At 39.5% G+C, this 16470-nt stretch overlaps 1 protein-coding gene across 2 annotated transcripts in view; it reads right to left on the reverse strand.

Annotated features, from left to right (window-relative positions):
• The window catches only part of BLM (BLM RecQ like helicase), a 78303-nt gene that overhangs the window by 51784 nt on the left and 10049 nt on the right, over positions 1–16470 (reverse strand). Inside the window, exons 1-8 of one of the 2 annotated variants that reach the window (XM_079764249.1) lie at positions 15548–15611; positions 14654–14755; positions 13125–13804; positions 11919–12081; positions 8190–8314; positions 4043–4175; positions 2857–3536; positions 579–770 (exon numbers count right to left, since the gene is read on the reverse strand). In XM_079764249.1, coding sequence (XP_079620375.1) covers positions 579–770; positions 2857–3536; positions 4043–4175; positions 8190–8314; positions 11919–12081; positions 13125–13804; positions 14654–14751 — 2071 coding nt within the window. In that variant the 5' untranslated portion in view covers positions 14752–14755; positions 15548–15611. Of the gene's footprint in view, positions 1–578; positions 771–2856; positions 3537–4042; positions 4176–8189; positions 8315–11918; positions 12082–13124; positions 13805–14653; positions 14756–15547; positions 15612–16470 lie in introns of those variants that run through there. The other variant, XM_079764248.1, reaches the window with a different exon arrangement.

Genomic DNA, 16470 nt, shown 5'->3' on the forward strand with positions numbered 1-16470 from the left:
ACAGCTGTTATAAACGTTTATAGCACAATGAAAAGTCCTGGATCTCTTCAAAAGAGGCCAAGAAAGAACTATGCTAAATGCTTTTCATTTAATTCTCATAACACTCTGTGAGGCAGGTTATTATTATCCCCTCTGCACATGTGGGGTCCAAGGAATGAAGTGCCTGGCTCAAGGTCACACCGCTAAAAAACTCCGGAGCTGATGGTTTTAACCACCATAGAACACTAGACTGTAACAAATAAACTGCCAGAAATGGTCACATCTCTATTCCAGTCCTACATTTTTATTCATGTTCCAGACTAATTTAGATTAGAAAAGGAAAAATTCCCAAAGAGAAATTCTATATCAGTTAAACACAACCAGCTTTGAGTTGAAAATCTTAAAGGGCTATAAATGTCATCATGTCAACAACTAGAACAGAGGGTATGAGGTAATACACTTTCTTACTATGGCATGGGAGGGTTAGAGGCCCATAAATGATAGAAATACTGTGTCGATGTTCTTTTTATTTCTATTAAAGGGCTTTCATTTCACATCTGCCAATGGATTCCTGCCAATTCATATCTAAAAATACATACCAGTGGGCATTAAGATAAAACAGTCTTCACCAAGCAGTGCAGCATTGATCGCCTCTAGCTGATTAGTTCGAAAATGATGTAGACCAAATTTTTTATGAAAAATCTTCATCATTTCTTTTGTATGAGGAAAATTAAGACTTTGGAAATGCTCGTGATTCAGATTTCTGGATGGTAAATTTTGCGTCGACTGGTCTAAGAAAATAATCAATGTTAAGAAAAAGCAGTGCATTAATGTCACAAGTCAGTTTTAGTGTTTACCCTTTGCCCTGCATGATCACTGACATCCCTTTCCCTACAGCCAATTCCTTCTTTAACTATGTACCGAATTTCCTTCCATACAAGTGTCAAAGCCACCAAAGACTTCCTAAGGGCCAAATTCAAGTCTTTCCTTGATTTTTCTACAGCATTACCTCTACTCTGTTGCCTCTTTCCTCTTCTCTCTTGACTGACCTTCAAGGCAACTGTGGATTTAAATTCCCTCTCTTGGTTCCCACTTCCTTCACCTGCCCCTGAAATTTGGGAGTCTTTCAGATACTTGGGGCTGGGCTCTTTTCTGGAATTTTCCTAGTCCTATGATCTTCAGCATCACCTATGTGCACAGAAGGCATAAGAACTGACTGATCCACTCCTAAGTTCCAGTCCTATATGCATCTTCAGTTGTCTGCAAGACATTTCTACCTAGCCCTGGCCGGTTTGGCTCAGTGGATAGAGCGTCGGCCTGCGGACTGAAGGGTCCCAGGTTCGATTCCAGTCAAGGGCATGCACCTTGGTTGTGGGCACATCCCCAGTGGGGGGTGTGCAGGAGGCAGCTGATCAATGTTTCTCTCTCATCGATGTTTGTAACTCCCTATCACTCTCTCTTCCTCTCTGTAAAAAAATCAATATTTTTTTAAAAAGACATTTCTACCTAAACGACTTACCAAAACTGTAAGCTCAACAAGTCTTGAAATAGCCCTCCTCAGCTTTTCTCCAAATCTTCCTGTCTCCTGACCCCCCTATTTCTGTTAATGGTGTCATACTTTCCCAATCACCCAGTCAGAAACCTCAGTCATCTTAGCTTCCTGATTCTTCTTCCACAATGTCACTCACATCTGCCCCCTGCTCTCCATCCGTACTGTCGCAACTTTGGTTCAACTCAGAGGAGCAGAGCTCATGCCAGCTTTGGCAGTTACTCCAACCCCAACGCTCAACTATCTCAAGATAATTGCGAACGTCAAGTATGACACATTCTAACAGCATACAAAAATAAATCCATTAAAGGTTATTTTAAAGGTCAACAGTGTAACTATAAGAACAACCTTTGTGGTATTAAGTCATCAATAACAAAAATAGAGAAGGCTGTACTTTATAGAATGTTGTACATCTAAACTTGTTTCAGTAAAACAAAACACTTTGTGATAACTTTATAGGATTGATGTAAGGTTTTAAAATTAATTTTGGCTCTTCTCTGCAGCCTTTACAGTGGCTAATTTCATTCCTCCAAAAACTTCCCTCACTAAACTGTGAGCACCAAGAGGGCAGGAACTATTCATCATTTATCTATTACCAGAACCTAGAGTAGAACATGCACATAGTGGGCACTCAATAAATATTTATTGAATTAATTAAAAGGAGTCTAGGCCAAAAGAAATAATTTGATTGATTTAAGAAATGTGACTTCACACAATTTACAATAGCTAAGATCTGGAAACAGCCCATCAGTAGACAAGTGGATAAAAAAGATGTGGTACATCTACACCATGGAATACTACTCAGGAGTAAAAAAGAAGAATCTCTACCCTTTGAGACAGCATGGAGGGACCTGGAGAGTATCATGCTAAGTGAAATAAGTCAGTCAGAGAAAGACAAGTATCACATGATCTCACTCATATGTGGAATCTAATGAACAAAATAAACTGACGAATTGAGTGGATCCAGAGACATGGAAGCATGGAACAGAGTGCAGAATCTCGAAGGAAAGACAGGGGAGGGTGGGTGGGTGGAAGATAATAAATAAACCAGAGACCTTGTGTGAATATATGCATAACCCATGGACACAGACAACAGGCTGGTGAAGGCCTGGGGCAGGGGGCGGCAGGCTGGAGGGAGTCAATAGGGGGGAGGAGATATATGTAATACTTTCAACATTAAAGTTTAGAAAAATAATAAATTTAAAAAAAATGTGACTTCAAATCTGTCTTCAACTGCCCTGTATTTTAATATTTTGAGACATAAACATTTCTCTACTGGATAAACTGATCAGTTCTCATCAAGTCAGAATTCTAAAATATGCACTTACATTTTTGAAATGACCCTGAGAAGTTTCTATTTTGAGCAGTAGATGTCACAGGAAGGCAGTCTGTCTTGGTTGGAGAAATTCTTCCTGATACTGATTTAACGGGCCGACCTTCCTTAATGGGTGGATAGGCAGCTGTGGAAGATTTGTTCGTTGCCAAGTCCTGCATTATATTTTCCCACTCATCATCATCATCCAAGTCATCTATGTCAAAATGATCAATCTCGCAGGAGGCCTGGATTTCTCTTTCTACGTCACCTGTTGAAGCAGTATGTTTACTCTGATCTTTCACAGCGGTGCTTGTAAGAAAACTTCCTGGAAAATGAGAGCTTTCGTTTCTTTTTTCTATCCTTGGTGTTTCAGCCCAGTTGCTACTCACAAAGGACTTCTGTAAATGGGAATTGAATAATGGTCTTTCAAAGAGAGTCTTCTTGGTGACCGAGAATCCTGTCTTTCCTGGGGTAGTCATCAAACACCCTCCAGAAGAAATGGAATTTGAGGGAAAATTTAACTCATCAGAACTCCCTGTAGGGCAGGAATCGCCCTTTGAAAATGCATAAGGCAAGGAAACAGATGCCATGTCCTCCATGGGGTTACCGAGGGCATCAGGCCTGCACCTCCACATTGAGCCAAGAACACTGGCATCAGCTGTGTTAAAATCTGCTTCAGCCAGGAGTTTCCTTCTGAAGAGAAAACACAAACACCAGAGTAAGTGTGAGTAGTTACCACGGTAGGCCACACAAGTATATCGTTAGTTCTCATCCCAAGTTGTGGCAAAATACATTCCCTTTTTTCCAATTTCAAAAACTTGGATAAGCCCTAACCGGTTTGGCTCAGTGGGTAGAGCGTCAGCCTGCGGACTCAAGGGTCCCAGGTTCGATTCCGGTCAAGGGCATGTACCTTCGTTGCGGGCACATCCCCAGTAGGGGGTGTGCAGGAGGCAGCTGATCCATGTTTCTCTCTCATCGATGTTTCTAACTCTCTATCCCTCTCCCTTCCTCTCTGTAAAAAATCAATAAAATGTATTTTTTTTTAAATTTGGATAAAATACAGTTTGAAAAGTAAATAAATTTAAAACATAGTGACAATCTATCCTACTCAGATGCTAACCATTTTGCCCTGTACGTTTCTGATATGGAGTGGTGGCAATGCAGTCAGATACACTCCAGACGGAGAAAAATCAAGGTACCTTATGTTTCGCTGCTGAAGCAGATCGTTCCCACAATCCAGAGCTTTCAGTTCATCATCAGGAATAGTATCAACTAAGTTACAGATGCGGTCCATCACTCGAATGAGCTGCTGCTGCGCACTTATCTGTCTACCTGTAAAGTAATTATGGTGTTAGTATTGTACCTTGAAAACAAGAGAGACAAGTTTTTCAAAGTCATGCATGTAAAATCTGAAGTAATTTAAAAACACAATTATAAACAATATACTGTCATTATCTGCCCGTGAAATATGAAATCAGATTGTCTCTAATTCTCTATCATGAGAACCTGCAATGATGTTATTTAATTTCATGTTAATTCTTAATATTTCTCTTAGGGTAACCAAGGTCATTGGAAGATAAAGTTTTATCAATTTACTATGATTTTTTTTTTACTAATTTCAGGTGTAAATCTCACCGTGCCCACACAAAGTATATTATAAAGGGCTGCACAGGCAAGGACTCCTCACCCCAACTCCTCCTACCCCCCGCCACCATTTCCCAACTCATTCTCACACAGATGCTTCTTCCCACATTGCTCTGTACACCCCTAATCTGTTCTCTCTTCCTCTCCTTTCTGCCCGTCAGACCCTTTAACTGACTGCGCCTGGTCAGCAATTTCCCAGTAGCCTCATTCTCTCCTTTGAACATTTTCTTTCCCTTATTTCTCTGATTGTCTCCTGTTTTCTCTGCAGCCCACAAACCGCTTTTTCTCCTGAGTACCTTGGGCCCTAAGGGTAGAGTAGTATCTTACTTGCTTCCCTAACCCATTTTTCCCCCCAATTGATTTTAGAGGGAGAGGAAGGGAGAAGGATAAAGAGATAAAAACTTCAATGAGAGAGAAATATCATCAATTGGCTGCCTCCTGTACGACCCCCTACTGGTGATCGAGCCTGCAACCCAGGCATGTGCCCTGACCAGGATTTGAACCAGGGACCTCTTGGTTCATGGGTCGATGCTCACCACTGAGCCCCACACACCGGACCCAAGCTTCCTTTGGATGGTAACACCATAGCACCCAGACTTTTTTTTTGGAGACCATCCCTGCCCCATTCCCTCAGCGGGCACCTAGGTAAGTCAGCTCAATGAGAATCAGGTCAAGTTCTTTGGCTGGCCAGAAAAGAGGGCCTCTCTTTTCAGCAAGCTGGACAGGCTGCCACCACATAAGGAAACACACCTTGGAAAGAAGACTAATACAAGGGAAAGCAGAAAACAGAGATAGAAGGAAATGGAGGATTGAGATGGAGAGATGAGGCAGAACAGAGTCGTCAGAGAGGGCAGGTGTGAGAGAAATTCCTGATAACAACAGTTGGGTATCTGAATCCTGCCCTGCCACTCCACATTCTGTTTAACCTATGCAACTAAGAAATAGAATGTCAAAGAAGGTGAGGCTTTTGATGAAGGAAACAAATGGGTTAGGGAAGCAAGTGAGATGCCTACTCTACCCTTAGGGCCCAAGGTACTCAGGAGAAAAAGCAGCTCATGGGCTGCAGAGCAAACCGGAGACAATCAGAGAAATAAGGGAAAGAAAATGTTCAAAGGAGAGAATGAGGCTACTGGGAAACTGCTGACCAAGCGCAGTCAGTTAAAGGGTCTGACGGGCAGAAAGGAGAGGAAGAGAGAACAGATTAGGGGGTGTACAGAGCAATGCGGGAAGAAGCATCTGTGTGAGAATGAGTTGGGAAATGTGGACTCTTACTAATGACTGATGGACACAGGAACGTGAGGTATGAGATGGTAAAAGTGGAATTGCTGAATTCCTACTTTCTTCTGTGTTCTCTGCAGGGAGAACGGGCATGAGATTGGAAAGAGGAAAATAAATAATGGTCTGAAGGAAATGAAAGCCAAGACTGGCTCAGAGAGCGGTACAGCCATCGGAAAGAAGCTCAAGTCTTCTTGTCTAGGCAGATGACACTTCAGAATACAAAGGAAAACTGCACACAAGATTTCGATGATATCCGAAGCATCTAATTGATGGAAGAGTGAAGACAAGCAAACATTGTTCTAATTTAAAAAAAAAAACCTGTAAAGTGAGTGCCAAAACCTACAAGCTGATGACCTTGATATTGATTTAATACAAAATTCTAGAACACGTTATCAAACAGTTGCTTTGTGAGCTCTAGAGAGAGGAAACAATTATAGAGTTAGCAAGAGTTATAAAAATAAACCAGCCATCTTAATGCTCTAAGTTCTTTGAAAGGATTACTAGACTGGCAGATAACAATAGCTACCATTTATTGAAGGCCTACAGTGTACTTTACTTGACAACTACTCAGCAAGTTAAATATTATTTTCACCGTTTATAGAAACTGAGTCCAGAGAAGCTTAACTCATTTGCCAAAGCACACAGGCGGACTGAAAGGTCCCAGGTTCGATTCCGGTCAAGGGCATGTACCTTGGTTGCAGGCACATCCCCAGTAGGGGGTGTGCAGGAAGCGGCTGATTGATGTTTCTCTCTCATCGATGTTTCTAACTCTCTATCCCTCTCTCTTCCTCTAATAAAATATACTTAAAAAAAAAAAAGAAGAAGTGATGATGAATGGACTGATGTAAGCTGACAGGGAGTTCTCTAACAACATTCTGTATGGCTCTGTTCTTGCCCATGTCCTTGCCAATCATTCTGAAACTTGATGCAGAAACATTACAATGCATAGGCCATCAGTGTAAACTCAAGAGCTTCAAGGCTGCTGGGTTCAAATCCTAGCTCTACTGCTGTCTACTTCTAAGACCATGTGTCATCACTCCTGCATCTCAGTTTCCTTATTTGTAAAATGGGGATAATAGAAACTAACTTAAAGACCCTTTGTAAGGATTAAATCAGTTAATATTGTAAAGCACTTAAATAAACCAAAAGAAATTTGGAGCAAACAGAAACAACACAGAGACCTCTAGGCACACCGCATGTACAACATCCATCAAAGAAGAATAGAATATGTTACAGAAATATTCAGAGAAGAAAAAGAGCTCTTGGAAATGGATTTGATAAAAATGAAAAACCCCACAGAAGAGTTAAAGATAAAATTGAGGAAATCTCCCAGAAAGCAGAGAAGCAAGAAATGGAAAACAGGAAAATAGGTAATGGAACCCTAACATCCAAATAAGAGAAGTCCAGGAAGAGTGAAAGAAAAAAGAAGAAAATAAAAGGAAATGCCAGAAAACCTTCCAGAATAGAAGGACACAAACTTCTAGACTGAAGGAACCTCTGGGAAGTAGAATTAGGAGAAAGGAGACTGCTGTTTTTCAGTCTTATAAGTACTACTGGGGGCCCAGCGTGCGAAATCGCGTGGGACCCAGAGTAAAGTCCCGCTGACGCGGCAGGACGCAGCGTCAAGTCACCTCCTGGTGACCAGTCTTTGGTTGCTACAGCGTTAGGACCACTGGGTTTTTATTATATAGATTGGGTTATTTCTACTACATATTTGATAGAAAACATTTTAATGAATTAAGAAACAAATCCAACAACCAAAAAAGTATTAAACTTTAAGACCCAAACCCAGAGTCTTTACCAGGAGAACTAGGAGGATGTCTAGAAACCAGTATCTGTAGATAAGAGTTAAAAGACCTAATAATATGTAGCCTTAAAAAACACACAAAAAACTTGGAGCTTCAGACTTACTTCACAAGGATTAACTTCTGGGAAAGCAAATTTTGGTTTAATATAAGAAAATTTGCTGAGACCGGTTTGGCTCAGTGGATAGAGCATCAGCCTGCGGACTGAAAGGTCCCAGTTTCGATTCCGGTCAGGGGCATATACCTTGGTTGCAGGCACATCCCCAGTGGGGGGTGTGCAGGAGGCAGCTGATCAATGTTTCTCTCTCATCAATGTTTCTGACTCTCTATTTCTCTCCCTTCCTCTCTATAAAAAATCAATAAAATATATTTTAAAAAAAAAGAAAGAAAATTTTCTAACAAGTAGCGTTTTCAAATTAAAGAATGAATTACCTTGTGAGAACATGAGTTTACAAGTTGTCTGAGCACATGCTGGCTAACCAATGAGCAGGGATGATTCTCTATAAGGAACTATAATTTGCCATCTTATGCTATACAGTCACAGGTAAAAATACAATCTTGCTTGGTTTTCAAAAGTAAGCAATTAAAATACATGACATGTCTAAAAGACTTTTTGTACCGCCACAGTCTCTGCTAGTCTCTTGGTTAGATGGCTGAGGAGGCACTTTCTCTGGTTTTGACAAGTCCTCTGGTGTGGTTAGGCCATCCTTCTTTCTGTCACAGGTGTCAGGCTCCTTTAACAAACTACAAGTTTAAAAACATACAACCAATCAACGTATAGAATACATAATTGTCCCTCTAATATTTCTGCACAGCTGGTCAGACAATATAGAACAGAAAAGAGAAACATATTTTTGTATCTTCTCTATTCTAAAACCTCTTTAGCTGGCCCTCAAAGTCATTCATCTTCTGGCCCAGGAGACCTTCTCAACTTTGTCTCCAATTGTGTCCTTTCAATAACCCCAGGCTCCAATCACAGTGCATGACTTACATTCTTCACATAAGTCCTGTGTTGGCTATTTCAGAAGTTCAGCCTCTGCTCGACTATGAAAAACCCACCATTCCAATCTCTTCCTATCCAAATCACACCTGTTCTTCTAGGCCCAGCTCAAGTGCTATTTTTCTGATTTCTCCAGCAAGTGGTTTTTAACATCTCTCTCTTCTGAGATTCCAAAGCATTTTATCCATATCTACGTGTATATGTGTATCTGTACATATAACTAACTTATACAGATCATACAAATATATATTAACACATATAAACATGGTCAGTCTGACTAGATATAAAAAATACTTTAAAAGTAACAAAACAAGTACTAATTGTTAAAGAGAAGGTACTGTGGCATCCAAAGAAAGATAACACTTTCCGGAACTTGAGAAGGCTTTGCAAAGGGGGTAGATTTGGAGGAAACCTTGAAAGATGGATATGAGAAGTGAGAGACTATGAAGAGATAGAAAAGACAATTCTATTCAGTTAGTATCCAAGAATCAACTGTACTTTTCTAAAACAGGACTTTGGAATGCAATCTTCTAACTAAACCAAACACTGATGAATAAAACTATCCTATCTAATAAAAGAGTAATATGCAAATTGACCATCACTCCAACACACAAGATATCTTCCCCCATGTGGTCAAAGATGGCTACCCCCATGTGGACACAATATGGCCACCACAAGATGGCCTGCAAGGGAGGGAGGTTGTGGGCAATCAAGCCTGCAGGGGAGGGCAGTTAGAGGTGACCAGGCTGGCAGTGAAGGAAAGTTGGGGGCAACCAGGCCTGCAGGGCAGGGCAGTTGGGGGGGACCCAGGCCTGCAGGGGAGAGCAGCTGGGGAGGATCAGGCCTGCATGGGGGGGGGGGGCAGTTAGGGGTGACCAGGACTGCAGGGGAGGGCAGTTAGGGATGACCAGGCCTGCAGGGAAGGGCAGTTTGGGGCAAACAGGCTGGTAGGGGAGCAGTTAGGCATCAATCAGTCTGGCAGGGGAGTGGTTAGGGGGTGATCAGGCTGCCAGGCAGAAGCAGTTAGGGGCAATCAGGAATGCAGGCAGGTGAGCAATTGGGAGCCAGCAGTCCTGGATTGTGAGGGGGATGTCCGACTGCCCTTTTAGGCCTGATCCTACTGGGATCAGGCCTAAAAGGGCAGTCAGACATCCCTCGAGGGGTCCCATATTGGAGAGGGTGCAGGCTGGGCTGAGGGACACACACCCCCGTGCACGAATTTCGTGCACCGGGCCTCTAGTGTTTTATAAAATGATATTACATTTAAAGAAAGAGCCTTACATTTTAGCAGGGTTTTCCAATTCGTCTAATGAGGCTCACTGGACCTTAAGGTTATTGTAAGAGCATTACTAGCGATAAAACTGGAAGGTAAATTGGGGCCTGAAGATGGAGGATTCTGAGGACCAGCTCAAGAGGTTTACAAATACAAGGAGCTACCAAAACATGTTTCTCTTTTCTGTTATATATTACCTGACCATTACACTTCTGAAACTAATTCAGAAGTTATAACCAGCATTTTAAAACACAATAAAAGGTAATAAAACTTAAGTGTCCTTTGCATATAAAGCATGATTTGTGAAAATTCGATTTGTTTTATAATATACACAAATGTGTATATGAGGTTGCAATGGAAAATGTACAGAGAGAATGTACCTTGGAGGATCTAGGTAAAGTTAATTATGGTATGAAAACTCAATAAATTATATAGCCATTAAATGGAATAAGAATAAAGACTACATAACAATATAGAAAATATTTTAAAAATAATACTGAGAGAAAAGAAGCAGAGGCCTTGGCTGGGTAGCTCAGTTGGTTAGAGAGTTGTCCCCATACGCCAAGGTTGCAGGTTTGATCCCAGGTCAGGGCACATACAAGTATCAACCAATGAATGCATAAATAAGTGGAACAAGCCCAGCTGGTGTGGCTCAGTGGTTGAGCACTGACCTATGAACCAGGAGGTCACGGTCCAATTCCCAGTCAGGGCACATGCCCGGGCTGCGAGCTCAATCCCTAGTGGGGGGCGTGCAGAAGGCAGTCAGTCAACGATTCTCTCTCATCATTGATGTTTCTATCTCTCTTTCCCTCTCCCTTCCTCTCTGAAATCAATAAAAATATATATTTTAAAAAAATAAGTGGAACAACAAATCAATGTTTCTCCCTCTCTTAAATCAATAAATTAAAAAAAAAAGCAGAATAAAAAGTATAGTTAGATGTTGATCACAGCAAAGCAAAAATCATACACATGCAGAAAAAGGTCAAAACCAAACACGAATAAAGAAAATGTTTGGTTTGTTCAGATGTTGAGATTACAAGAATCCTGATAAGTGGTTACAGTGTTATTTGTGCAATACACACTTTATAAATAAACAAAAAGCCAGGCAATAGCAGTATGCTGAATCTTCGTCCACTGCCATTAATTTTATCATCCTGGGCCATCCCCTGCTCCTCCCTGGGCCTCAGCTGCTTCACCCGCTAAATGATGCTACTGATTTAGAATCCAGACTCCATATGAACTCCTGATCAGTTTCTTACTTTGTGCAATTCTGTCTGAATTCCTATTGGGAGGGAGAAGAGGAGAGGGCAGCTGATACAGTTTTTTAGTTTTGTCATCAAATAATAATCGTGCTTCAACCTTTCCTGCCTCTTTAAACATCCCAACACACCTGTTAAAACACAAACCCGGAGAAACTCGATTATGCACACAAACACCTCCTTCCTGTCTTCCTTCTCTAATTAAGCTAATACACTATAGAGATCTAGTTCTTCTCAAAATATTGGTTAAAAATGTAGTATATAACCCACCACTTAACTGGACTATGATTTAGACTGGGATGAGGATGGAGGTAACAATGATTATTAATTTGTATTTTAAGCTATTGATGATCTGTGTGGACTATGTATTTTCCCCCATAACACTACCAATAAACCACAATCATGTCCCTAATTTAATAAAATTCAGTGAGTGTCAAATACAATAGTCAATTCTATCCTGTAGGATTAAAAAAAAAAAAGGGGGGGTGGTAGTGGTAACATATCACTAAGTAACTGTCCAAATAAGGAGTGAGCTTTGTGTCATATATTCCTCATGTTAAAATTAACTTCATAAAATTGTTTGGAGGTCTCATGTAATTACAATTTTGGTAGTATGCTAAAGCTGGAACTTTATAGCTTTAGCGTACCACCAACTAAATAAAATGTTATCAATAGGAATTTTTTGAAGTTTTCATTTAGATATAAAATAAACTGTGCAGAGCATGAAATTATACAAAAATGATAGTGCATCACTAAATTAAAATATTTCAGATACCTCAAATGCAAACACTAATGCTTATCAATCAGCTATTTTACCTAAAGCATTTTAGAGAGGAAGAAGAGGCAGAATTCGTTATTTCTTCCGGAGAAGGTGGAATAAAATCGATGTCATAATCATCTTCATCAAGCTCAACACATGGAGATTTCTCCATTGACTGGAATTCCGTTTCTTCCAAGTGTTTTGCCTTCTCACTATTATCTAAAGTAGACAGTTGATAACATAGGTTATTTTCATCATTAATGAGACAGAAAGAACAGGGTCTGAGCACTGAAAAGTAAGTGCTTCAGGCAAGTCATAAACACTAGCACCACGCTATGAGCCCTCTCATTTCCCACCTTAATGTCAGCTTGTTTTTTCATAAATTATTATTGAGTCAATTGGAGTAAGTCCAATGAATACTGGATTGAGGCCAAAGATCTGCTTAAGGATTTTCATGACTGTCTCGTTCAATTATGAAACTCCTACTTGGCACTAGCACTTTTGTTTTTCTATTTTTTACTCATGTTTAAATAATGAGTCTGATAATTTTACAAACACTATTGTTTGTACAAACTATTTTTACTTTATCACAAAGGCTTCCTAGTGATTTAAGTCTATCAGATTCAATCTCTCTCCTGACTACGAGGAAAAACACAATGCCCAATTGTTACTCTTTAGTTTACATTTTACCAAATTTTCTCTTCATAAACAGCAACACATTTGATTAGACTATAGCTCTGTTTATTATCAATCACTTTCTGGTCCTCTCTCACCCTACAGGATTCAGGTGTTTAAAAATTTTAGTCTCACATTTGCAGCTATTTCATAAGGTAGGTACTTCCATATATGGCTAATCTTAGCTATAACTATGAGACCTAAGCAGAAAATAATTTGAATGCAATTTATACTTTAATAGCACGATCAGATATCATACAGCAATATTCAGTGGCCGCAGGCCATAAAGGAATTATAATAGAAAGGCTTAATTCACTTCCCAATTCTACCACTTACCAGCCAATAGACCATTTAACCTCTATGGACCTTATTTTTTTCATATGTAAAAATCAGAGATTATTAGCAAAATAAAATCTTTCATTTCATCAGTATATTCTGCCTCAAGCATGTGGCCAACAGATTGTTCAATCAACACCTCTAAAGATCTGAAGGGCAAAAGCTATATCACATTTGCTACTGTTCCAAGACCTAGCTTTGAATGAACGAATACAATCGATATACTGAAATGAAAATAAAATAATTTTTACCTCTTTCCTCTCCCAAATGAGTTTTTAAAGAGTGACTATTCTGAGTAACTTCATTTGTAAGCTCTCCGGAACTGGGGCCATTGTCAATACAAATCACACCGCTACTTGACCATTCGGAGTCCGCCTTCTGTTCCTTAGTCAAATCTACTTGCTTGCATTCAGAGGAAGGAGTAGTCAAATCAACCTTGACTGTATTTTCCTTTTGAAGCTGTGCTTTAAAGACGTTTCTCTTAGACTTTTTAAATTTCTGAGCAGTGCTTACCCTTACAGAGTGATTTCTGAGTGGTGTGACAAATGCTTTTGAATTTCCGGAAGTATCAAAGTCATCCATATCATCCCAATCTGATGAAGAACTATATTCTAATTTCTTGAAAGTGGTATCACGGAATTCCTTTATACTTGGAGTGCTCTGCACAGCAAGTGAAACTTCCCTCGGAATCTGCAACGATTCTGGCGATAATGGTTTTGAACCCATTCTCTTGGTTTGCTGTCCTGCAGCAGCATTTTTAAAGTCACCGATCCTTGTCTGCGGACTCATGGTACGAGGTAAAGTTTCACTGGAGGAAAAGTCCTCAGTAACATTAACATCTTTATCACTTAACACAGGTGTTTTTGCTACGGACACACAAGTCACAGACACATTGTTGGCTGAAGGTATTTTCTTTTTAAAAGTGAAACAGCTGGAAAAAGGAAATACTTGAATTAGATAAGTTGTTAACAAGCCCAGTAATTTTTTACTAATTTATATAACTTACCTTCTATCCCCCTCTCCGATTTTAAAATTTATAAGGCAAGTTAAAGTATACTTTGTATGCTCTGATCATTCCTATTCAGGGCTAATTATTCAGTTTTGAGAGTATCCAGGCCATTCCCACTACTTTATTTCTCAGGCTTGTAGTTTTTAGTCATCAGAGGAAGGGGATGGCATAAGTGAAAAAGAGAAAAGATTCAAATGTGGCTACTTGTTGCTACTCTGATCAAAGTTTTATGGGGGGAAATGTAAAAAACTGCTCGCTATACTGAGATTTGGAGGAGAAATAAGAATCCTGGATACCTCTTAGCGACATAAAGGCCAATGGTGACTTTAAAGCCAAGCACCCAGAACTTGGTAAGGGTACAATAAGGAATATAAATTATTAGATATCATTAGGAGTTTGGAGTTTATCTTAGAGAAAAGAACAGAACCACAGGGCTATAGTTTCTTTATAAGTTGTTTTTGGAAAAGATATAAAATTATATGAGAATATATAAAAAATATCTATTTGCCTAAATTTACAAAAAGATTCATTATTAATTCATTCAACAAATATTTACTGAGCAAAGTGTTATGTGCCAGGAACTGTGCAAAAGTGCTGAACAATTTATTACTTGGTGCTGCTAACACATGTTCTACCATTAACTTGCAAAGTGGGAAAAATCATTGACCTCACAGCTTCATTTCCCCATCTATACAATGAAAGGGTTGAAAGAGCAGATATCTCATTTGTATGATACTGTATGTATAACAACAAAACAGCCAAAATACTTACGAAGGTTTTGGTTTTGAAAGATTTAATTTGTTGTTAAGTTTTCTGGCTGAATGACGCTCCAGTTGCTCCTGTAGATTATTTTGAGGAACAGCAGCCATGATCCTAAAAAGAGAGGGGAAAAATATCAGTACAGTTATGCGCTTTGCATGAATCACAGTATTTTTGGGGGACAGAGGGGATGGAGCACTGTTCCAACTGTGCCCAAAGTAATGAGGCTTTTTTTGGTCAATAAATTGTTTTGACATTTACAACTGGTTATATTTGAACTATATAATCTTTAACTAACTGACGCTCACTTGAATAGCAAAATGACCTGGTTTCCCCCAATGCTAAAATAAGCACAAAGGACATTAAGGGAAGGGATTATTAGGAAAGGGCTTGCAGGAAAAGGACACCTGGCCTGGGCTTGAAGAATAAATAGAAACTAGACAGAGAGTGTGGTAGGAGAAAATAATCAAAGCATTCTGGAAAAAAAAAAAAAAGCATTCTGAAAACCCAAAGAAAAAAAGAATAACTGAATCCTATGTCCAAGGGGGAAACTGGGAAAAGAAGGAAGAGCACCACCAATGAGCGCAATGGTTCCCCAGCAAGACACCACGTTTCATAATTATCCACTTTCAAGCTGAAAGAATACTTTTACCAAGCATAAAAGTATTCTTGTAGAGTACCTTGTAGAGCCGAAACTGGTTTGGCTCAGTGGATAGAGCGTCAGCCTGCGGACTGAAAGGTCCCAGGTTCGATTCCGGTCAAGGGCACGTACCTTGGTTGCGGGCACATCCCCAGTAGGGGGTGTGCAGGAGGCAGCCGATCGATGTTTCTCTCTATCTCTCTCCCTTCCTCTCTGTAAAAAATCAATAAAATATATTATATATATATATTAAAAAAAAAGAATACCTTGTAGAACAAACTGTGATATTTGCTGAGCTATTGCCTGAGATAATGTACAGCTTGAGCCACCTTCAAGTTACGGGGGTACAAGAAGACAGGACAGCCAAAATCTATGGATAGCAAAAAATTTTCATTTTAGCTGATAGTTATAACTCCTTTCCCATTCTATCTTCTTTTTTTTAAAAAAATACTTTTATTGATTTCAGAGAAGGGAGAGATAGAAATATCAATGATGAAAGAGAATCATTGATTGGCTGCCTCCTGCACATCCTCCACTGGGGATTGAGCCCGCAACCCGGGCATGTGCCCTGACCAGGAATCAAACCGTGACCTCCTGGTTCATAGGTCAACGCTCAACCACTGAGTCACTCTGGCGGAGCTATCTTTCTTTTTCAAATCAATGGGAATAAAGTAGAGTGACAAAAAGCCCAAACTATATTTAATTTGCATGGCCCAAACTCTTTAAAATGCAAGGAAAAATAATACAAAGAAGCAGAATTGTAAGAAGAACAGTATCACTTGACCAACAGAAATGAGAAATGTACTAAGAACTCAGATTCTTTGGTCAATTCTGCCACAAACTCACTGTGTGGCTTTGAGAAATTCATTGACTCTCTCCAGTGTCCTCATTTCTAAAATAAGAAGGTTGGGTTAGAAAATTTCCATGTTTCCTTCTAAAATTAGCCCTCTATGATTCTAAAACAAATAGGTATTTGGCAGGGATAAAATGAGAAAGATATAATGTCTTTTAAAAATGTTGCTGAGAATAAAAACTGTCATAAAGAAAAATATAATATATACAAAAAAGTAGAGATTTTAAACAGTGGAGATTTTCAAAGTGGAGGCACAAGTTAATAAAACAAATTAGAAAGAAAAATATAAGCAAAATTTAGAAAGTTTAAAATATGATCTTAATAAAACTGGAGTGG

Source organism: Cnephaeus nilssonii (assembly GCF_951640355.1).
Source record: "Cnephaeus nilssonii genome assembly, chromosome: 24".
Classification (NCBI taxonomy): domain Eukaryota; kingdom Metazoa; phylum Chordata; class Mammalia; order Chiroptera; family Vespertilionidae; genus Cnephaeus; species Cnephaeus nilssonii.